The sequence below is a fragment of the Dermochelys coriacea genome, chromosome 5, assembly GCF_009764565.3.
Source record: "Dermochelys coriacea isolate rDerCor1 chromosome 5, rDerCor1.pri.v4, whole genome shotgun sequence".
NCBI lineage: Eukaryota > Metazoa > Chordata > Testudines > Dermochelyidae > Dermochelys > Dermochelys coriacea.
The window spans coordinates 43,686,220-43,710,608 of NC_050072.1; the positions used below are offsets into that span (position 1 = coordinate 43,686,220).

Sequence of the window (24,389 nt, forward strand, 5' to 3'; positions counted from 1 at the left end):
TTCCTTTTGCTTGTTTTAAATCTGTTGCTTACTGATTTCATTGGATGACCCCTAGTTCTTGTGTTACGAGAAGGAATGAACAACACTTTATTTACTTTCTCCACACTAGTCATAATTTTAATAGACCTCAATCATATCCCTCCTTCGTCGTCTCTTTTCCAAGATGAAAAGTCCCAGTCTTTCTAATTTCTCCTCAGACGGAAGCCGTTCCATACCCCTAATCATTTTTGTTGCCCTTTTCTGAACCTTTTCTAATTCCAATATATCTTGTTTCAGATGGGGTGACCACATCTGCATGCAATATTTTAAGATGTGGGCATACCATGGATTTATATAGAGGCAATATGATATTTTCTGTTTTATCTATCCCTTTCTTAATGATTCCCAACTGTGACGGGTCCAGCACCGCAGCTACCCTTAGTAGCAGGGGTGGATGGGGTGTTGGAGCCTCGGCACTTCTACGTTCCCATGCCCGTCCTGTAAGGACATTCCAATGTGGCCCAATGGCCAGTTTCCCTGTGCTTGCCCCTTAATCGGGATAGTGGAATCTAACAGCTTGAACCCATGTGTCACCCTGAGTATCAGGCAGTGTGGCCCGACGGCCAGGGTCCACTTAAACCGCTCCCCGTGTTGGAGCAGTGTGGCCTAGTGGCCGGAGTCCCCCTCGCAAGCGGGGTAGCGCGGCCTAGCGGCCGGAGTCGTACAATCCCCCTCGCAAGCGGGGCAGTGCGGTTTAGCAGCCGGAGTCTAGATAACTCGCCCCACACATCAGAGCAGTGCGGCCTAGCAGCCGGAGTCTAGATAACTCGCCCCACACATCGGGGCAGTGCGGCCCAGCAGCTGGAGTCTAGATAACTCGCCCCACACGTTGGGGCAGTGTGGCCCAACCGCCAGAGTCCATGTAACTCCCTCTCAGGCGGGGCAGTGTATCCCAATAGGCGGGGGGGGGGAGTAGGGGGACCCACCCTCTACACCGGATCCCAACCCATGGCTCTCCTATTGGCGGGGTTTCCCCTCATGCTTAGCTTGGCGGGGATCTGCCCGCAACACGCCGAGCGTCAGTGCAGCTTTAATGCTGCCTGTCTCTAAAATGCCCCTGGGTCACTTCCTACCCTCAATGTTGTCATCTCTATTCCGGGGCAGGGGGTCCTCCAGTCTGTCCCCTCCTGCCAAGACCTCCGCCTTGGACATCGGGTGCCTCCTGGCTCGGCTGGCCCCTGGATCCGGGAGCTTTGGCTGTCCCTCCTCCGGAGCTGGCGTGTGCCTCCTTCTGCTACAGTGGTCAGCCCAGACTGAGCACCTTTGCAGGCTTTTATACTTATTCTGCAGTTGGAGCATGCCCAGCAGAACTTCCGGGGCGGGGCTTCCTCTGCCAGGAAGGAAGGGTTAACTCCTGCGATACCAGTACGGGGCCCCTCTGCCCTGTCACACCAACATTCTGTTTGCTTTTTTTGACTGCTGCTGCACATGGAGTGGATGTTTTCAGAGAACTATCCACAATGACTCCAAGATCTCTTTCTTGAGTGGTAACAGCTAATTTAAACCTGCTCATTTTACAGCAGCAGTAGTAGTTTTGTAAGAATGATGGGAGTCAGAGCCACCAGCAGCGATGCTGAGCCTTCCTTTTGCAGCACAGTGAAAGTCATGACCGTCTGTGACCCCCTAGTAACAGATATTGTCAGGTTAAGTCTTTCTGTATCATTGGGTCTCCCTGGAGTCCTCACTGGTTCTGAGTCACAGCAGCAAAACATGTCCTCCCTTCCATCTGCAGGAGGCCAAAAATGGTCCCTCCTATTGAGTTGATGCCTAGCCATAGTGATCCATACCTTTGTAACCTCCCCCATTGATTATTGCAATTCATTTGATGTACCTCCCCTCAAAGTTCTCTAGCTAGTGCAGAATGCAGTAGGTTATCTGATCAGACAGCATGATGCCATAAGCATATCTCCTGTTGCTCCATTCTTTCTGCTGGCTCCTCATTAAATACAGAGTGCAGTGCTAGATCTTCAACATGGTATTTAAAGCCCTTGATGGGACTAATCCAAACTACCGGAGACCCCCGCCTCTCCGATTGCGACCATGACCCTCAGTGACAGGCATAATCCACTGGAACAATGTCTATCAAGCAAATAATTGAAGTAGGAGAAAATTTTCTGAAGAGCTGATCCAAGTGTGTGGAACTTAATGTCAAGAATGGCTATTAACCTCTCTGATTTAGAACTAAATGCAAACGTCACTTCTCAAACTTAACATTTCCACAACAATGTCATTACAAAAAACCCCTACATTTGGAAACAGTCAAATTACTCCTTTGAGTGGGGAAAGGAAGTTGTCTATGATTGTTCTGTTGTGTATAATGTGTAAGGCACTCGGGTACCACAGGGATGGGGCAATAGAAGAATAGAGACAGGAGTGAAACTTCTGAACTTTCATCAGCACTCCACCTGATGAGCTGCACAAGATTCAGACACTGGTATAATCAAAATGTAGCAAAGCAATGTAAATGCAATGGTTGCTAATGCAAAACTCCCCTGAACAAATTGCTTTTAGCAAAAAGTGCATTTTTCATCTTTGAAAGAAAGAGAGTGACTCTCGGACTTTTTTTTTCTGTTCTTACTAAAACTCGTTCTGAGACCCTGTTCTTAGCAATAAAGCAACTGCTACAAATCTTGAGTGCCATCAGACTATAACTTTGCTAGGCACTATTGTACTGTTTGTATTTGTAATTAAAGAGTAATAGTAGAATATTGAATTTGATGTTGTAGTACTTGTTCATGCTGTAAGCCTTGAACCACTTTACAAAGCTAAACATTGGTAATAGGAGTGACAGCATAGGTCAACTCAGCAAGCTGCCTGAGCAGATCTGTGGAAAGTGGAAGCTGTTAGTGGTGCGAGTTGCCATAATATCAGGGTTAATCTCCCCTTCCCCCCCGGTCCATGGTAAGCAACTATACAATCTTTAATTTCCTCATTAGCAGAAAGGGACACACAGTTAATATCTCCTGCCAAAGACAGCACTGCTAACAGTATGGCACCTCTAGTTCTTAGATACTTTGTCAGCATTGGGTGTGAACCCCAGTGCCGGTGTTGACAGTTAAATCCACATTCTGTTAGTTGAGAGCAAACTGTATCTAACACTATTATGTTATAGGGCTGTAGTTTAGTTTATTACATAACCTGAAATATTCTGGTTTCAGAGTAGCAGCCGTGTTAGTCTGTATTCGCAAAAAGAAAGAGTACTTGTGGCACCTTAGAGACTAACAAATTTATTTGAGCATAAGCTTTCATGAGCTACAGCTCACTTCATCCGATGCATTCAGTGAAAAATACAGTGGGGAGATTTATATACACAGAGAACATGAAACAATGGGGGTTACCATACACACTCTAAGGAGAGTGATCACTTAAGGTGAGCTATTGCCAGCAGGAGAGCGGGGGTGAGGGGGAGGAAGAAAACCTTTTGTAGTGATAATCAAGGTGGGCCATTTCCAGCAGTTAACAAGAATGTCTGAGAAACAGTTGGGGGTGGGGGGGGAATTAACATGGGGAAATAGTTTTACTTTGTGTAATGACCCATCCACTCCCAGTCTCTATTCAAGCCTAAATTAATTGTATCCAGTTTGGAAATTAATTTCAATTCAGCAGTCTCTCATTGGAGTCATATTCTGTTTTTCAGTGTGTGTAGCTGATTTCCATAGATTTGTAGTACTAATGTATGTCTTTGTCCTTTTCAAAATGAGTGGTTTTCAGATGGAGACCATTTTATAGGTAGTATGTCCTCTTCTCAAGACTGCAATTCAAGTTAAATTATAATCTGATAGGCTCTATTTCTCCCCTGCCCTGAAAGTATTAACAAGAATGTGAAAATCACTCTGGGGAAGGAATGTAATGCACTCTTGAAAACTGGCAATAGAGGCTTTATCTTTCCTTTTAGAACAGGAGAACAGTATTTGGAGGACTTAAATTCCAGAGCTGGGAACACATTAGACAAAGTCTGATCCCATCAGAGTGATTTACTCATATGTTTCTCTCAGCGATGGCAGATTATCTTGTGCGACTCATGGAATTATGAGATTCTACAGTGAGAATCTTTTTTAAAGCTTCCATTTTGATTTAGGGTGCTTCCTGGTTTATTTAAAGATGGATGAAAGGACCGTGAGCCAAGCTTGTTGATCCAGAGTGCCAGTAGAATGGTCACAATAATAGTAATTCCCCTTTTTGTGAACAATATTATCCACTGAGTCATATAATTTAGCTTTGTCAAATCATGTCAAATTAAATACACAGCAGACAGGTTTTCATTCTACAGTTGTTTTGCCAAAAATAAAAAATTAATCTATTATTTTAATAACTGTTATTATGTGTGACACTTTATATCTTCAAAGCACAGTGTGAGTGAACCTTAACTAACTTAATCAAGCTTCACAGCATACTGATTGGTCTGTGGGGGCTACTCCTATATCAATGTTAATACTAATAAAACAGTTTCACTAACACTTCATTGTCTGAATTATACCATATTACCATCATTAAGGATATAAAATCTTATTGATTACAGTCTGGGAAAGACAGATGAAATAAGTTGTTACCTGACCTGTTTGGGTTTTATAGTCATTGTGGGTTTGTCACAATTGCACTGGGGTTATGATTGGCATGGAATTATAGAAGGAAGAAATATAGAAGGAAGAAACCGAAGAACTATAGTGAGTCGCCAGAAATTAGGGAGGAGAGGAGGCCCTGAAAGTGTGCAATATGATGAGATTTGATGTGGTGGTGAGGAAGATCAATTTTTCAGGTATTTTCATTTGAATACATTTTTAGGGATTAAATGTACATCTTAAATTCTTCTGCCAAGATTTTTAAAAGTGGATGGTCTTCAGGTTAAGCTCCTAAATCCACAGATACCGGAAATAGGGATTTAGGTGATGACCGTGAGGTAGCCATTTTTGAAAATGTTGGCATTAATCTTTATCCTATCTAGGTTTCTAACCACCATTTTTGTACATGGGAAAATCTCCCCCTAGCTCTGATCCTCCTATTTTGTTTCAAGGCTATTCTTTCAAGCTAAGACAGCACTTCAGTGGGAGCTTGTGTCAACATAGGCAGTATCTGTCAATACTCAGGTGAATCTAACTGGCAGGAAAGAATGATTTTTAATTGCAGACTTGCTGAGTGTTTGACATTGTACAGAGCAGAAACTAAAATATGAGATATTTCTTCAGCTGGTCAGAGACTCATGTTGCCTGAGAAGCAATTTGGTGACAGGAGAAGTGATATTTTGCGGTGGTTGGTTTCCAGGAAATTAGACTGCTTGCAATAGTTCCCTGTTTTTGAGAATGGACTTTCTCCTTTAACATTTAGTTCACATTATTTTCCCTTTTCTTTGAATATATAAAGAAAGTGAAGCATTAGTTATCCTCTGTTTTGCTTGGACATCCCACTGGCATACAAGAACTTGGTGAACAAACCTTAAAAAGCTGCCTTACCCCCACATTGTAATAACTCATTTTAAATTTAGTATGAAGAGCTGATGGTTCTGTTCTCCAGAAAATTGTTAGTAAAAACCATCTTTGTGCAACTAAACTACTCGTGCAAGTGGGGCAGGGGAGGGCCTCTTTCCAGTAACCTCAGTACAATAGAGCCTGGAGCTAAATGGCAAGAGGTCAGTGCAAGCACGTAGCCACTATCCACTTACAGCAAATAAACAGTAAATGTAACTTTCTAATGCCATACTGCAGTAGTTAATCTTTATAATAGTAAATAGTGATCTACAGTGCTAAACTAAAAGTGTTGGATAAGGTCAATAAAACACTTACGCCACCTCTTTCGAGGCTGACACTACTGTAGAGAGAAATGAAGTTTAAATTATCTCTGACTGAGACATTGATCCTATCCCTGCCTCTTGAAAGTACAATTAATTTTCTTTATTCCAGAAGTAAAAAATTGAATTGCATTAAATTAATGAATGAGATTTTCTGCAACAATATGAGCCTCATTTTAATTGTTTTCCCAACCGGAAATTGGCAGGCGTGACTTGTAGCTGATCAATTTGAAATTAAACTCAAAGAATTGTTTTAACTAAATGGAGAGTCAATTCTTAGTAGCTAGACTTCATCTAATTAAATTAAGGCTAAATTTTGCTGTATAAGTACAACCGAGAACAGAATTTGTCAGAATTCACCACTATGTTCTTCAGTAAATCATCTTCCCAAATCTTCTGTAAATGAAGAATGTAGGGAAGAAAGTCTTGCGTACCAACCCAAAGCTTAAACCAAGGTGAGAATAAAATAGTACCAGTGATGCTGACTCGAAGTACCAGCATGAGTCAACTGAACGGTAATATGAAAACTTAAGAATACACTCCTGATCTGACTCGAAGTTGGATTCTCTTGGTCTCTATGGGTCTCAAAGTAGCCTTTGTACACAGCTTCACAGCTGCTTCTGCTTAAACTGCTATGCTCGGCTTGCAGTCCAGTTCTTTCTGTTATAGCCTCACCTACGCCAATGGTGCTTTCCTCCTGGCCAGGAGCATGTACTGTCTGCTTAAAAGTTTTACATGAAAATAATTTTTTATATCTTGTCATGCAGCATGGGTAACGTTATCCTTTTGCATGCTGCTGGCTTTTAGTCACCATGCAGAGTTGGTTTTATAGGCCTCTGTTATAGGCCTGTCGTCTTAATTCACCTTCATGTCCAAGTTGGCATATCGGATTAATTTATGAAACTTGTATTGCCTTTTTAAGCAAGGTGTGAAGTGCTTCTGAACTTTACTCCTTTAATTGTTTTTTATATGGAAAAGGCTGTGGCCTTGCCTTGATCCAATAAAAACTTTGGAGCTATTTAGCTCTTATCCTGTTAGGACAGAACTTTCTTTTTCTTTTAAATCTGCCATGAAAGTTTATAAAGATTTATACAGTAGAAGCCATGCACCTTGCCTATATATACATAGCAGTTGTAGAGATTTCCTGTCCTTTGGTTGATAATGCTCATCAAGATAACCTTAACCCAGCAATCAGAGAAACGGATGCTGTGTATAGTGGTAATATTACCTGAAGAAAATGTAAATGAATATAATAGGAATAGAGAAACATCCAGTCTCAGTCTATACGAAATACTATAAATCTGTGCACAGGTTGTGCAGCTTTCCTTCAGATTGCCCTGCAGTTGCATCACATCTCTAATCTGGAAGGGCTATCCCAAATTAAATCATCATAATGTACTACTATTACTATTAATTATTTGTATCACTGTAGCACTTAGGAGCCCTAGTCATTGGCCAGGACCTCATTGTGCTAAGCCCTTTACAAACATAGAATAAAAAGACAGTCTTGGCCCCAAAAGTTTACAATGTAGAGAAATTGGCTGCCCCTCGTGCTGGCTTAAGAATATTGAAGGATGACTTGCAGCAAATGGTCTGTGTACAGGTTTGCTGCATTTGTAAGGTACGGGTTAATTGTCAAGAATGGCTTGTGTTTTACTTACAAATTGAGGGGTAGGTTTTCAAAGGCACAACTGGCAGTTTGGTGCCTAACTGTCCCCTTTGTGCCTTTAAAAATCGGCGCATACACCCTATCTTATATTAAGAACTTTAATCCACTTCCATGCTTACATCCTGTTTTGGGAGTGAGTTTTCCCATCAGATAATAGGGAGAGAGTTTAGGATTTGACCAATAAGATTATTTGTAGGATAGATGTGGGCTAGTCCTATTTGGTTGGACTGCCTGAGTTTGATAATTATTCAAGTTTTTTTTTTAAAGACTTTTAGAAATTCAAATGCACAATTATGGGTTTTCTTAACTTGATTTCCAGTAGAGTACAAACTAAGGCCAATAGCAATATGTCAACCAAATTAGAAATATTGGCTAATACAAATATGTAATGGAAAGAAAAATCATAACTTAATGATTATTTATTTTCTTATGTATAATTATATGAGTTCTGTGGAGCGAGGGAGATAATCTGCCTTCTGTGTTTGTATAGTACTTCACATATTGTTGGTGCTACTAATAACAAGCAAACTGCAAACAATTATTTAATATCTAAATTTCATATTTCAGTATATTTTCTGAAAGGTAAATTGTCAGTCCCTTAGACCCAAAATTTTATCTTTCTTACAATTTGGTCAGGAAAATCTAACATATTATATCATTTAATAAAAAGCCCCCACCTCTTTGCAAGTAGTTTTGTTTATATTTTAAAGACCAGAAGCACAATCTAGGAGGCATGCTGAAATGATCACCAATGATCTTACACTGACTCCATAGTTGTACGCATTCGTGCAGACATCATAAGTGATGTTGGTACACCAAGATGTAAACAAAAGGAGCTATATTAGCTTCTCAGTTGTTAAAAACTGAAAGATTGTATATAATATTATGTGAGGTGTAGGCACCACTGCCTGTAGTTAAGGTTGCCTGACACTTCCCATCATAAGACCCTGTTTTCAGTTCCTTATATCTTTGCCATACTTTGACTCTTCAGGCTGAAGTTTTCCATGCTAGGTGTCTGCCTTGGGCTGTGTTTTTGTTGTCTTTTGTTTTAGGTTTCAGCAAAAATGGTTCAGCCATTTCTGAGAATGAGATTTTGGAAAAATATGTGATTTTGTCCATGTTAACAAATTGGTTGTAAAAATTGTTTTTAAGAGGCTCTGGAGCCTGTGTGTTTTGGACTTAAAATTTGTTCAGGGGGCATCACCCTAGGGTCAGGGATGTGCCTTCTGCTTCCTCATTTAAAAAATTCTCAAATTTGTTGAAGTTATGAGCCTTTGAAAAATAAAAATTCAGTTTGCCCTTGCTCAGAAGAGAGTTGTTAGAGCTTGGGAGCTAAATTCTCCAAAGATTTCTTTTGCATTGTCCAACCCATCACAGCCCATGTGTGCTAACTGGACTTCACAGGCACTATTTTCATAGAGCAATCTATTTCTCCGTGAGGGAGCATTCAACTTCCTTAACCAAGAGCCATCCCTTTCTCTTCCTGCAGTCCCCTGCCTCATTCATGACATACCTTCTAACTTCTGCCACGAACTAGGCAGGGGTCCTACAGATAACAGCCTCCTTTACTACACAATTCAGAGTGATCCCCAGAGAAGCTTCATCCTGTGCATTGAATGAGGCAGGGATCCTGTGGAGGAAAAGTGATCATGTAATTAAAACTGTATCCTAATGCATGTGCACAATGGGGGTGAACTAAGATTGCTCAGGCAACTTTAATTCTGGTATTTCTTAACTTTGAAAACTTGATTTGCAGCCTTAATAATGTTCTTTTGAAATGGGCTGTTTTTAAAATAAATATATATATATATATATATATATATATATATATATATATATATATATATATATATATATATAAAATATTTTGTCACAAGGAAAAGTAGAAATGTGTAGATGCAGACCTTTAAAACTAAAAAACTAATGGTTGGCAAGTAGAAAAACCATAAAAACAACATAAATGATTCACATAAATTGTTTTCACATTACTGTTACATTAGGCTGGCATGAAGCACTTGCCATAGAAAACATTGATTTGAACGGGGTAAAATATTCTGACTCTTATAGTATTCGTAATACACACTTGCATAAAGTTTTAACATAAAGGCATAGACCAAAGAAGTTGTCGATCAAAGGCATAGACAAAAGGCATAGACCAAAGAAGGGGATAGAGAAAAGGAATGGGTAAGATTAAATCAAATAAGAGACATCAGATATATACTGTACTTTGAGTGTCTCTGTAAAGCATTGCATTATTACTGTTATTAAAATGAGATTGTTTTCAAATTCTATATTTTAAAGGCAATCTAAAATGTCTTTCTTCAATTTGCAGTCTGGGTCTCATCCTTAATAAAATATTTATAACCTTTCCCTTTTTAACATTCAAGTACAACCACCCCAAAACAGAACACTAACTTTTTGTCTTGCATTAACAATCGGTGCTACAGTAATATAATGTATTTGCTCCTAAGTCTTCTAAAATCATTTTCTATATCAAGAAAAAGAGCTTACATTGTCATTCAGTGACTTGCTATTTTATTGCCGCAGACACTGAATAATTCTGTTTACCAAGAAAAGGGATAATGTGACTTAAGCAAGATGGCTAAATTCTGTTTCATCGGCTCATAGGGAGTGGTAAATGTTTGATATTTGCTGAGGGAAACTGTGTTTTAAGCGTACATTGTCATTGTTTTATGTTTTTGAGCTGTCAGTCTGTGTGGCGACGGGGACTTTTCATTCTGTCGAGGTGAAAAGTGTGCGTGTCAGTGAGGCAACTGCTTTTTTAGGCTATTATAAATTAATTAGTTGACGTGCAGAACTAAAGGCTTCATTCTCTTTGCAAAATCAGTGCAGTGTGCATTGCTGTTAACTTGAAAAAGGCAGCTGACATCTCTTCATGACAGCTAGAGGTGGAAGGACCCAAACTTGCAGTACACCCCCCCTCCCCCCAGAGATTGTTAGTCCATTCCTTTATAGTGGTTCATTTTGGCTCTCTGTCATCACCAGGATGCTGCCAGTGAATGTGTGTCATGGTTACAATAGAGTGTGGTAACATATAACAGCAATGAAAGCCCAGCGGGAAAGGCTACAAATTCCAGGGTTGACCTTGGAGTAAGTATTGTCTGTCTTTAATATTTTAATGATTTCTGCATGGCATTAGCTTTTGTGCAACCAATAGCTATGTAATATATGTTTATACTGACAATCTCGGAGCACTGCAGCTTTAGGTTGAAGTAATATGTTTTAAATGCATTGCAGTTGATTTCAGCAAATGTGTGAGCCTAGAGCCAGGACATTGCAGTATATTTAGAAGAAAACATTTCTGCATATTTAAAGTTGCTGAATCTCAGGGCATGAAGCATCCTCTCACAGTGAAAGAATGTATCGGTAGGCCATGGTGTCTGTCTTTCTCTACTCCTCTCTGTTACTGTTTATTTATCCCAATGTTGCGTTTCAGAAAGGCCTCTGTCTCTGCTGAATAATAGAGAGCACTACAAGAGATTAGAACATAATAGACATGCTAATTGTGAGCATTCATTAAGTATGATGCATATTTTACATGTGTAACAGAATATTAATGAAGTGTCTTACATTCTGAATGATTTCTGCTTAGCATCTAGTCTCTGCAGTAAATGTGTTTACCTAGTTTAGCAGTGTGTTTATTTTGTATTTTCTTAAAGCTGATTAACTCATTTGCCCGCTTTCAGTTCTTACTTTGAGAGTAGCTACATGAAAATATACAAATTGGCTTTATAGCGAATATGTTGGACAAAGCCTCTTAACAAAGTGTGAGCACATATTTGTTCTAAATTAATCAGCCAATTGTATTTATATCTGTACATACGTACCTACACAGAGACTCCATATGCTATGTATGTGTTTATACATACAGTGGGCATCCCAGAAAATTTGCTGGTTTTAGCTAGATAAATAGATATGTTACTTCTCCTCCTGCAATATTCCCTTGGACTTCCACATTCTTGCTACAGGAAATGCCTGAGTACTGAAAATACAAAGGGAAAGTTATTTAGTTATAAAAGATTACTACCTAAGACATTTGGAAAACTTTAAAGGGATACATGTATGCAAGTGTGTGTGTGTGTGTGTGTGTGTGTATGTATACATGGGGAAAATAACCCATTCTAATATTGCTTAAAGGTGCCAGAACCCTTATTACAGAAAATGACTTTGGAGTTAGTGCTTTGGAGTTTTCCCATTTATGCTTTTAAAACATTATTGAAAAAAATCCATATTTCAATGAAGACTTAATAATACTCCTGCTTCTTTTACTTTGGAGGAGTTTGTGAACTTGTAGGTACCTTTTAGGACTTCAGAAGTGTATTCTGAGAAATAACATTACTAATTTCTCACAGATTTTGAAGGAGCTTCTTAAGGAGCTCCTTAAAATAGTTTCTATGAATAAATTATAGTTGTATTCTCTTTTCTAAAGAAATCACAATTTAAATATTTTAAAAATTAAACTTCACCAGAAATACATAATCTAATGCAAATGATGTCTCCAGCTACAAAAGTTGGAAAATCATTTACAACACTATTTTTCAACAATACTTTTGTTTTTGTAAAGGGAGGTAATGACTTGTACCAAACAGTATATATTTCTTCCTCCTCATGGTGCAACCTCCCACGGTTATGCTTACTCTGCCACAGTGCTCAGATTTTGAATCGTATATATTTTTAAAATGTATATTACTATAATACTAGTTGTTTGCTTTTTGTAGTTAAAATATTGTCACAATAAAAATTATGTATCTATTTGTATTACCTTACCTCTTTTTTACTAATACTTTGTTTTATTAGAACTGAACAAATTTTTAAAAATTAACTCTTTACCTTTAAGTTGTCTCTGTACTTTCTTCTATTTTACTTGTTTGGACAGAGAAAGGATATGGCAAATTTACGGTTGGTTTCACCACCGGTTCCTTACCCCAATCTACCCCGCCATTAACCTTCTACTGTACCCCAAGCCCCAGCGGGGGGGACGGGGACATTAAGAGCACAGGAGAAACATGTTCCCTGCTCTCAGTTCTCCTGTCCATAGCACCCAGGACCAGCAGGGAAAGTGCTACTCAGCCCTTGCTGCCCCGGAATGGAGCATGACCAGTACAGACAGAGTCTGAATTTAGCTGCCAAATTCTAACAAGTGTCTACTGAGCATGTGTGAAGATTTTTTTCAAATCCATTTTTCCACATGAATGCAAAAAGCTCATCCCTGACACTCCTGCAGCCTCCTACAAATTTCAGGTCCCTGCTCCAAAGCTTGGATGCTAGAGCTTCTCAATGAAAAGATTGTAGGATTTTTTTTTTAATGTGTCAGAACAACATATTTTCCCTAATCTCATTCTTGGAAATGGCCAGACCATTTTTGCTTGAATTTAAGCCTCCCCCACCCCCCCAAACAAACAAACAAACCCCACCAAAATAAACTCAGTCTGACCCAGCATGGAAGAGTTCAGCTTGACCGCTTTAAATTTTACCAAAGTTATAAACAACTGAAAAGGTTTATAATGGTGTCTCAGATCCTGGTTGACCTTTCCCCTGCTGGGTTCTCACCAGGCTGCTGTGCTTGGATCTGGCCCTGGCTCCATCATACTTCTGGATACTTCCAGCTCCCCTGAATCTTCATTTGCAGTCTCTTGCTCTAGCCTCTTGGACACAGACTCTGTCTGCACTTTCAAGGAATGGGATCCCGCAGTCTACCTTCCCTATGCACCCAGCATCAATACTCACCGCTAAGACAACCCAGTTGCACAAGCTTACACTCCCCAGAACCCCATCCTCCTGGGGACACTGGTTTAGTTTACCCTTTTTCAAGCCCCATAATAGTTGGATCAAGCATACATAAACTTTGCAAAGAGGATTTCTAAACCAATCACATTTTATCCCCATGGTTGCACTAGCACAGGTGCAACTCAGCCAGTGATTTAATTTTGGGAGTGCTAGCATAGGTTGGCCACAGGGTTCAGGTAGATGACATGATGTTGGGGAAAAAAGGCTGATGACTGGTCTATCTTTATGCTCCCACTATTGCTCTGTCTGGAGCTAGCACCAAAGCTAGAACAAAGGTGGGAGAATTTGAGAGAGTCTTCAGTGCACACAAAAGTTCAATCAAAGCTAATTAGTCGCTTTAGGACAAGAATGGAAGATTGCTAACTTTAGCCAGTTGCAACTAGAGGCATGTTACTGGACATATTAAAAAGCTTTTCAGCAAGCATTCATGGGAAAAGTGCATGTCACTGTTTGAGTACACTTCAGAGGTGCAACTGTGGAATCTGTCAGTGGCCCTACAATGCTATTTTTACAGATGAACCTTTTGAAGTAGAACTACGCTCCAAAGTACTTTTTAAAGACCGTTTCGAAGGTCTAAATTGTCAGATGTGGTTGTCTGTTAAACACGTATCTGTACTGATTCACTTTAAATATTTGGCCTGACTTTCAGAACTGTTGAGCATCTGCATTTCCCACTGTTACGGTAGTGCATCATGTTTGAAAATGGGGCCACTATCATTTAGGTGCCTAAATTTGGGCTTCCAGATTTGAAAATTTGCACCAAAGTTTTCTTATAGCCAAAAATCAAATCATATAGCCAATGTGCAAAATCAAATACTTAGTTTTACGTATCTGAATATCTTCTTGTGTAAAGACTGCTATATAGCACTTGAGCATCTCTGGTGGTTTGTTGTTGTTGGTTTTTTTTTTTTTTTTTTAAACACAAAACTTTACAAAGTTCCTTTCAGTTTTCCCTAGAGGACTCACATGGCAGTAATCTTTTCCTGAAAAAAGCCAAATGTGTAGGCTATTCCACACTTCCCACATTTTCTTTTTTAAATTTTTTATCAATTTCATAGCCGAGGTGGACCAAAACTGATGAGGCTAATAGAAGTGATAATTAGTGGATGGTTGTGTACCATTTCATTCAGAATAGTGCTCTAAAATTTCTGTTTTAAGGACCATAACCCCTAAAGTAAATCCTGCTACTTTTACTGAAGCTTTTGTTTACTAGAGATGACATTATTTTAACTTTCAGTCTCACCCCAAGGAGCCTGAGCCCAACCCCAACAAGCCCTTGCAGTCCATGCAGTCCTCTGTTCGCTTTTCATTTTTGGAGGTAAGCAAGTAAACTCTGTCATTGCCATTCTTTTCTTCATTTAAAATAAAAGACACACTGGGGGCGAGAGTGGGGGAAGGCAGATTACTGAATCAAAATTGTCTGTGCAGTCAGGGAAGTAAGTCTACTTAAAACAAGATCTTGTTTCAGCATTAAAGTATTTTTCAAATATGACAAACGTGTTGTGAGAGGGATTAAAGAGACTCAAGATGCGATGCATAGGGAGTTGGGAGTCATTGAAAAATCAAATCTTTTTATTATATTCTGTTTTCTGTAGCTAAATTGCAACAATTGTTACTAGTTCTTATGGGCTTTGCAGTTTTGCATTTATTTTGATGCATTTGATACAGGGGATGCCTGCATGTGGGTTCACTTTGTCACTGAGCTCACCTTCTTACGATGAAATGATTGATAAGAGGTACAAACATGCAAGTGGATACACTGGCTTTTTTAAATTTGTGTTGTTGGAATTTAATACATCAGTTTAATGAGATATGCTGCACTGTTTCCCATCACGTTAAAAGTCTGAGAACAGTTCAGAGGGTGAGGATGGTTCATTATTCAAATAGTTATGTTTGTGTAGCAGATAGACAATGATGCATTTTTAGACAATGATGTACTTTTACGAGGTCAGACAGTTTTGAAAATAGGAATTTGATGTCCAGGAGCTACACTGACTTAGGAACACACATAGTGATCTAGTGTAGGTCCTTTGGACTGTTTGCTCTTCCAGCAGTAGAAATGTCATGGCAATAGAACTTGTGATTCTAATACAGTAAAACTTCACAAATATGCTCTGTGAGGTCTTATGTCAAAGACATGATTACTTGGTCAAACTATACAAGAGAACATTTACTATTATACTATGAAATATAATCGTAGATAATGAAAACTGAAGTACACTTGTCAAATAAACAAAATTTATATGGTGATGCATCATTCTTGCTTTGTTCAATGTCTTGCTAATTCAAAAAATTAAGTACATTTTTGTTTCTTGTGTCTTTTTCATTAGTGCGAGTTTACAAGGTTCTGCTCAATGGAGAATGTTCTCAAAATAAGTATTAATACATTGTAATGCATATCAGGGATGAGCAACTATGTAATTTTGTTAATCAAGAGTTTCAGCAGATGCTCTTAGGGTGAAAAAACTTTGAAAAAGTAGTTTGTTTTTTAATTATATAGTAATGCACATATTGTGTGCATGAAGTACAGACAAATAGGCCTTAAGTATATGGTTCTAAAGCTTTGGTTGAACGTTGTGTGGAAGACGTTACATGAATGTATTATTCTTGGTAATATACCATTTTCTTTATTAAAAACAGGTGGATCACTGGTTTCAGAGTAGCAGCCGTGTTAGTCTGTATTCGCAAAAACAAAAGAGTATTTGTGGCACCTTAGAGACTAACAAAATTTATTTGAGCATAAGCTTTTGTGAGCAGCTCACTTCATCGGATGCATTCAGTGGAAAATACAGTGGGGAGATTTATATACATAGAGAACATGAAACAATGGGTGTTGCCATACACACTGTAATCAGAGTGATCACTTAAGGTGAGCTATTACCAGCAGGAGGGGGGGGACCTTTTGTAGTGATAATCAAGGTGGGCCATTTCCAGCAGTTGACAAGAACATCTGAGGAACGGTGTGTGGGGGGGGAATAAACATGGAGAAATAATTTTACTTTGTGTAATGACCATCCACTCCCAGTCTCTATTCACAACCTAAAAATGGCAATACTTCAACAAAAAAAACTTGAAAAACAGACTCCAATGAGAGACTGCTGTATTGGAATTAATTTGCAAACTGGATACAATTAATTTCGGCTTGAATAGAGATTGGGAATGGATGGGTCATTACACAAAGTAAAACTATTTCCCCATGTTTATCCCCCCTCCCCCCACTCTTCATCAGAAGTTCTTGTCAACTGCTGGAAATGGCCCACCTTGATTATCACTACAAAAGGTCCCCCCCCACCCCGCTGGTAATAGCTCACCTTAAGTGATCACTCTGATTACAGTGTGTATGGCAACACCCATTGTTTCATGTTCTCTATGTATATAAATCTCCCCACTGTATTTTCCACTGAATGCATCCGATGAAATGAGCTGTAGCTCACAAAAGCTTATGCTCAAATAAATTTGTTAGTCTCTAAGGTGCCACAAGTACTCCTTTTCTTTTTAGGTGGATCACTGTCATCCTTATTTATGTGATTTGAGATGAAATTGAGAAATGTGGTATTTTCTGTGTTTTGGGATTTTCCCCCTCAACATTTTGATAGGGTTTTTTTTTGTTTTTTTGTTTTTTTTCTCCAAATGTTTGCTGTTTGGTGCAGTGAGGCGGGGGTTAAAAAAAACAATTTTTTGTGTATATTTAAATATAATTTAAGAAGTCATTGAATATATTCTGTTCTTAATGTGTTTGAAAGCTCTCTGATGATGATTAGCTGGTGGTCTGCAGCAGCATTATATGCTATAGTGCTTGTCTTGATAGCAGAAAAATAGTGAGTCATTTTTCAAAAACAAATGTTTTCAAACAGCTTCTTATGCAGCCAAGAGAAAGCATACAACTCTGATTCATGCTGCATTGTGACCTTCTCTTTTTGTTTTGTATATTTCTGTAAACTCAGGGGGTTTGAAAAATGCAGAACAGCAAGTGCATCAAATAATAGTTGTCATTCAAGGCTGGTCTAGGTCAATAGGAAAAAAATGTGTGTATGTGTGTGCGGCAGTGACTTCACTGAGACTACTCTTGCTTAAAAATAATGAGGTGCATAAGTGTTTGCAGGACTGGGGCCTTAGAAAAATGTGCCTGGATAGAATTTGTGTGGGCTAGAGCCCTCAGTTGTGGTCCCTTCCTACCAGCCCTTTCCCTTACAGTTGAACCATAGAAAGCTATCTTCTGTAAATTTCATTAATGGTAGTTGACATCACACTATTGCATTGGTCATTTCAAAGTAATTAGTATTACTCTCCATAAGGGATATTATATTAATAAATTGCTTGGGAATGGTAGATGTCAACCGTTGGGAGTCGGTGGGAAACAGGCACATATCTGCCATTTGTACATTTGAAAATCTCCAACTTATATAGATGATGGTTTTTGTATAAGCTCCAGTGTGCCAGGTGCTTTACAGTACATACAGAAGAAATGACCCCTTCCACAAAGAGCTTCCTCTGAAACCACAAACAACTGACTATGAAAAAACATGGGAGTGTGCAGGAGAAGACAATAGAAGGGTTGCAAGAAGATCGAGGAGTTGCGTAGAAGCTGATGCACAGATATTGATGGATTTTAAAATTATCTACTCAAACTTGTAATCTAATAGTTTTGGATTTATTTTAGTCTTCATTTGGGTGGGCATTCTTTGGAATGGAAATGGGGAAAGGGGAATGGTGGATGGGTGTTCAAATATACATGGATAGGAAGACCAAAATTAGCAGGGAGAGTGGAGGAGATAAAGCTCTTGAAAGAAGAGGGCAAAAAGCATGCTGAGTAGTAGAGGAGTTAAAATAAAACAATAGAGTGGGGTTGAAGGGAGGAACTGATGGCCAATGATTAGGTAGAAAAAAGCAGTGTCTTGAATTTCAGAACTGTGTGATGTGATTAGGAGCTTGTTAGGTTGTGAAGCTGATTTGGGAAGGCAGGAAGGCTTTCTGTGTGTGTGTGTGTGTGTCTGTGTGCATGCGCCCTTTAAAATAAGGCTATGTCTACATTTAAAATGCTATGGCAGTGCAGCTGCAACTATTGAATCACTTGAGTATAGATCAGGGGCTGGCAACCTATGGCACGCGTGCCGATTTTTAATGGCACGCGGCTGCCTGCTGGGTCCCAGCCACCCGCCCCGCTCAGCCTGCTGCCGAACCCAGGCAGGGACCCCGGCAGGCAGCCGCATGCCATTAAAAATCCTGCCCACCCCGGCTCGCTCTTCTCCGACCACCTGCGGGAGCAGGGTGAAGAAGCTTGGTCCTTCCAGCTGCTGCTGCAGGGCAGGGGAGCTCCCCCTCCCCCGCCTCTTCCCCCAGCGTGCTGGGATCTTCTCTCCTTCCCTGGCGCTGATCAGCTGATGGCCCTCGTGAGGGAGGGGGAGAAGTGGAGCCGCAGTGCGCTCGCTGCTCTGGGGAGGAGGTGGAGAAGAGGTGGGAACGGGGCCTTGGGGAAAGCGGTAGGGGAATCAGGGCATATCCCTTCCAGCCCCCTGCCATGAGACGCTCTGGGCAGGGGGTTGGGAGCACCCCCACGACCCTAGCCCACATCCCCAGCCCTCTGCCCTGAACCCTTCACCCCCCACACACATACCCAGATCTCCCATGCCCTGACTCTTGCACCTCCCACATTCCCCCCCCCCCCATCCTGAGCACCAAACGGGAGCTCCTGAACCTGCCCCCCCACATTCCTGCCTGCACCCTTCGCACCAAATGGGAGCTGACCAGGTAAGCACTCCACACCCAAAGCTCCTGCCCCAACCCTGAGCCCCCTCCCTCATTCTAGCTCCTCACCAGACCCTACACTCCAGCCTTCTCCTTCATCCACAGCCCTGTGCTCAGTGCACTCCCACCCTCAGCTCAGTGGCAGAGAGAGAGGAAGAGAATGGGCTAGAACCAGGGAGAAGGTAGGTACCCACTCTATGTGGGCAGGGCCGGGATCCCAGGCTGGCAGCGGGCTGAGCAGGGCCAGCAGCCAGGACCCTGGCTGGCAGGAGCTGGTGGATGGAACCCCAGACTGGCAGTGGGCTGAGCCGCTCAGCCCACTGCTGGTCTGGGGTCCTGGCTGCATGCCCCGCTCAGCCTGCTGCCGGTCTGGGGTTCTGGCTGCCAGCCTGGGTCCCGTCCGCAGGCCCCGCTCAGCCTGCTGCCGGCCTAGATGAACAGAACCCCAGTCTGGCAGTGGGCTGAGCGGGCCAGCGGCGTAAGATCATCATTTTAATTTAATTTTAAATGAAGCTTCTTAAACATTTTGAAAACTTTTTGTTTACTTTACATACAACAATAGCTTAGTTATATAATATATAGACTTATAGAGAGAGACCTTCTAAAAAATGTTAAAATGTATAATTGGCACGCAAAACCTTAAATTAAAGTGAATAAATGAAGACTTGGCACACCACTTCTGAAAGGTTGCCTACCCCTGGTATAGATACTACAGCAACAGGCGTGGTTCTCCCATCGTGGTAGGTAATCCACCTCTCTGAGAGGCTGTAGCTAGGTCAACAGAAGAATTCTTCTGTCGACTTTGCACTGTCTACATTGGGTTAGGTCGGCTTACCTACATCTCGTGGGGATGTGCTCATGGCTATGCCGATGTAACTTTTTAATACTGTAGAGGAGTCCTAAATTTTTGAAGCTTTTTTTATGCCTGTTAGCCCTGCTGAGTCAACACAGCTGAGAGGGAGTGTGTTTTAATATTCTATCTTGTGTATCATCAATGGAATTGTTTACTGAGTGCCAATCAGTTACACCCATGCAAACCCATTAAAAGTTCATGGAGTTACACAGGTGTAAATGGGGGTATAATTTGAAGATAATAGGAGAAGCAATTTAGTCTGCAGAATCTTTATTATTGGTCTGCTATTCAAAAAGGAAATACAGCAACTTGACTTGCAAATCCTATGTTGTGTTTGTGGGGCTGGTAGGTGGGAAAACTGTTTTACTAGTAAACAGAGCATATTGGTAAGAAAACAGAGAGATGATAGACCTAGAACCCTACAATGGTGTTCTGAGTCATTTTCAGAGTAAAACCACACTTTAAGTAGTTGCATTTGACTTTTTAAATCCCCACAGACTGTCTTCACTGCAGAGTTAACCAGGGAGAAGGCACATGGATCTGAACATCTGGGTTGGCCTAGCCCAGATCTGAGCACCTCCACAGCAAAGCCATACCTGAGTTACTGTGTCCTCGCTGTTTTGGCACTCACCTATGTATGTCTAGCGGCATAGTCCATGGTTCTTTGTGCTGAGATGCTCTAGGATTCTTTTCCAGCCAATTGTGGGAAAACTTACCTTCTCCTTGGTGAGGCCGGTATTGATGAAAGGACATTGGAGGACTATCAGCACTCAAGGGATTTAGCCTATGTCCTCACTGCAAAGTGGGAGGTTCCAGCCCAAATTAAAGAGGATCCTGGGTTCTAACCCATATCCCAAGCAAGGTAAGATAGCCTGAGCTTAAACAACCTCCGTACCAGGGTCAGAAGTCCATCTGTGTCGATGGTAGTAGGGTTTGGGCTAAAGCTCAGTAAACTGTGCTGTGAAGACATACCCTCAATGATTTGGGCCCTGGATGCCTTAGAAATCAATTTTTTTTTATGGACAACTGGAAGAAATGTAAATAGTTGTATACAAATTTGACTGTCTTAGAAAACGCTTCAATCTGACGCCTTCTTCGTTTTCTTTTTCTTTGCTTCATAAAGTTTAGGAGGAAGATTTAATAAAAACGGTGTATTCTAAATAGGGAAATGATTAATGAGGGACAAAAGAACCTTGAGAAATTGCCAGCCTGCACCTCTCTGGAATGGTGCTCTGGAGTGTCATTTTATTTATTTATTTATTTATTACATTTTTTTTTTTTTAAATACATCTTTAGGTGCCCATCCAATGCTCTAGAGGCAATTATTTCCTTGTCGCAGTCTGAAAACTGCTTTATCTTTTTCTTTTGTAAGAGATAACTTGTCTGAGACATTTTAAATGCTGTTCCGTTGATCCCCTTTTCCTTAGCTCACATAAAGATTTGCCCCAAAGTAGCTGCCTGTTAGTTTTTATTACAAAAGCATGTGATTGTCTGGGCTACATTTTATACATATATTTTATTGAATGTGAGATTTGCTACACTGCTGCAAGTTAGTGATTTAGATTAGCCAACAGTGTGAGAGAGGATAAAGAACTATCTGAATTTGATTTAGCTTCTGCAAAATGGTTGAGCATTTGGTAATATTAAATCTCTGATGCTGATGGTATTAAAGAATTTTACTTTTGTTTGGAAATCTATACAAAAGTCTTCATATACTGTAGTTGTAAAAGTGACCCAAATGAAGATTTCCTGAACTACTTAACTATTTTCTAAAGCAAAATAGAGAATGAAAAGCTTCTAGCAGCACTCTTCTGAGATTTGCTCTCACAGTTTTGCTTTTTACTCTAACTTGAGATACTGCTCCAATTACTTTACATATGACTTCCTAGCCTACTTTTTTAAAAAAGGGCTTATCTGCTAATCTGCAAACTGTTCTGCTTTACGAATTTTAAAGATAAATTTTCTGTTTATCTGAGCACAAAATAGTAAACTCATTGACAGCAAAACCTCGCATAGTTTTATGCATTTTGTATATGCAGTAGCCATTTTATTTACCTGACATTAAGTAGTTTAATGTGTGCAACCACATAGAATGGATATATGTTTGTCTTTACTTTGGATGAATCCAGTGCTTTCTCTCAGCTATTGTAAATGACATTACAGAAAAGAATGAGGTGTAATTCCTAGGCTTATTTCTTGACCTTTGTGTGAATGGTGGAAGAGCACAGTGAACACAGTTTATTAGAACAAAGTCATCTGAAGAAAAAAAATAATCTTTCTTGAAATTTCAGTGAAACAAAATAATTCCAATGGGAGTTGTGAGGTTATTGACATTAACTGTGACTGTATAGATTGTTGTTGCAAACAGTGTCCTATAGTTGTACAGAGGAGGTCAAGTGTGGTGTCTATTGAAAGGTTATAATTTGCTGGTTCTGGCTATGCTGTCTGTATGTGTATATCATTTTTGTATTTGAAATTATGAATATTGGCTGTGTACTTGTATCTCAAAGTGTTTGATTCTAATTAGCCTCGGTGAAGCATTTGATCAGCTTCTTGAGAAAGGACTATTCTCAGTAAGTGCCCAATCAAGAAACACTTAACTGACAATGGACTTTGGGTGACGCCAATCCACATCTGAGATTTCCTGGGAACATTCAAACTAACATGTAAACCATAATGTCGGCCTGCAAAAAGCTGAATCATTCATGGACATGTGACTTGCCCAGGTGGCTACAAACTCCATTTTGTTGCTGTGACTTTGCACAGAAGAACAAAGGGGTTTCTGCCCATAAGAGAGAGAATATAAAAACCCTGGAAGCCTCTCCATTTAGTCTTCAGCTGGCTCAAGAGATGGCCTCTCCACCCCAAAGAGATGCCTGAAAGAAACTGGAACAAAGGATAGTAACTATGGGGGTGTGAGTGATTGCTGGACCCAGACTAGGAAGGAGTCTAGTCTGTGAAAGAAGCTTATTGGAACAGCTCTGGGGATGAGATTTCATCTGTAATCAGTTTCTTAATGCATTAGGCTTAGACTTGCGTGTTGTATTTTATTTTGCTTGGTAACTTACTTTGTTCTGTCTGTTATTACTTGGAACCACTTAAATCCTACTTTTTCTTTCTTTTTTTTTTTTAAACTTATTGTTGAACCCAGAGTTAGTGACTAATACCTGGGGGAGCAAACAACTGTTCATATCTCTCTATCAGTGTTGTAGAGGGTGGACAATTTATGAGTTTACCTTATAAAAGCTTTATACAGAGTAAAACGGATTCATTTGGGGTTTGGATCCCATTGGAGCTGGGTGTGGGTGTTAGAGACAGGAGCACTTGCTAAACCGTTTTCAGTTAAGTCTGCAGCTTTGGGGTGCATCGTTCAGACCCTGGGTCTGTGTTGGAGCAGACTGGCATGTCTGGCTCAACAAGGCAGGGTTCTGTGTAGCTCAGAACGTCACACAGAGTCCAGGATGCCTTCATGCTCTACCCCGGGTTGACTATGCAGGGGACCTGGGACAAGACTTTACATCATGGAATGTAATAACAGCCCCAGGAAAAGATTGCATTTGCTACAACTTCCTGAAAAAAACGAGACACTGGTTGCTGGTATTAACAGCCATTTTCAACAAATGCAAACAGTTCTACCATACTCTCAGTTCCTGGAAGAAATCTATGATGATGCTTGTCTACAAGAAAGGCCAACGAGATGACCCCAGCAACTAGAGACCTATCTCTCTGCTCAACGATGTGCAAACTGTATGCCAGCTGCCTCGTGGCTAGAATAACAAACTGCTTTATGAACGGAGGAGCCATCAGCTCCATCCAGAAAGTCTTCATGTCATGCGAAGGCTGTTACGAATAGAACTTTGTCCTTCAGCTGCCATCCACGTGGCCAGGACAGCACGGAGGCAATGTGCCATAGCATGGCTTGATCTGGCTAATGCCTTTGTATCAATGCCCCACCAGCACATTTTTGCCATGCTGTGAGAGTTCAGAGTGCCAGGAAACTTTCTCCAACTGATCTGGGAACTTTATGAAGGCTGCCCCAACACCATCCACTCCATGGAAGGAGAAACACCTGAAATTTCTAGCCATAGCGGCATGAAGCAAGGCTGTCCCCTCAGCCCCATCCTTTTCAACTTAGCCATGGAGCTGCTCATTTGAGCCATCTCCAGCAGTGTAGGCGGTTTTGACCGATATGGCAACAGAGTGAATGTGCTGGCCTACACAGACGATGTGTTCCTGATCTCAGAAAACCCTGAGTGTCTCCAACAAATGCTCGACATCACCAGCCAGGCTGCCAACTGGATGGGACTCCGCTTCAATGCTAGGAAACGTGCATCCTTGCATATTGATGGCAGTAGAAGGGGCTCTGTCCAGCTTACGCCATTTCAGATCCAGGGCGAACCCATGATCTTCCTCGAGGACGGGCAAGCATACCAACATCTTGTCATGCCCACAGGTTTCCGCGTCCAGCAGACACTTGAGGATACCATCACAGA

The 24,389-nt window shown here is 40.6% G+C and overlaps 1 protein-coding gene across 9 annotated transcripts in view; it reads left to right on the forward strand.

Moving 5' to 3' along the window:
• MAST4 (microtubule associated serine/threonine kinase family member 4) overlaps nt 1-24,389 on the forward strand; it is a 467,048-nt gene that overhangs the window by 268,323 nt on the left and 174,336 nt on the right. The window contains exons 1-2 of one of the 9 annotated variants that reach the window (XM_043514213.1): nt 10,186-10,601; nt 14,536-14,616. The exons of 7 other annotated variants lie outside the window; for them this stretch is intronic. In XM_043514213.1, coding sequence (XP_043370148.1) covers nt 10,555-10,601; nt 14,536-14,616 — 128 coding nt within the window. In that variant the 5' untranslated portion in view covers nt 10,186-10,554. Of the gene's footprint in view, nt 1-10,185; nt 10,602-14,535; nt 14,617-24,389 lie in introns of those variants that run through there. One more of the 9 variants, XM_038401946.2, reaches the window with a different exon arrangement.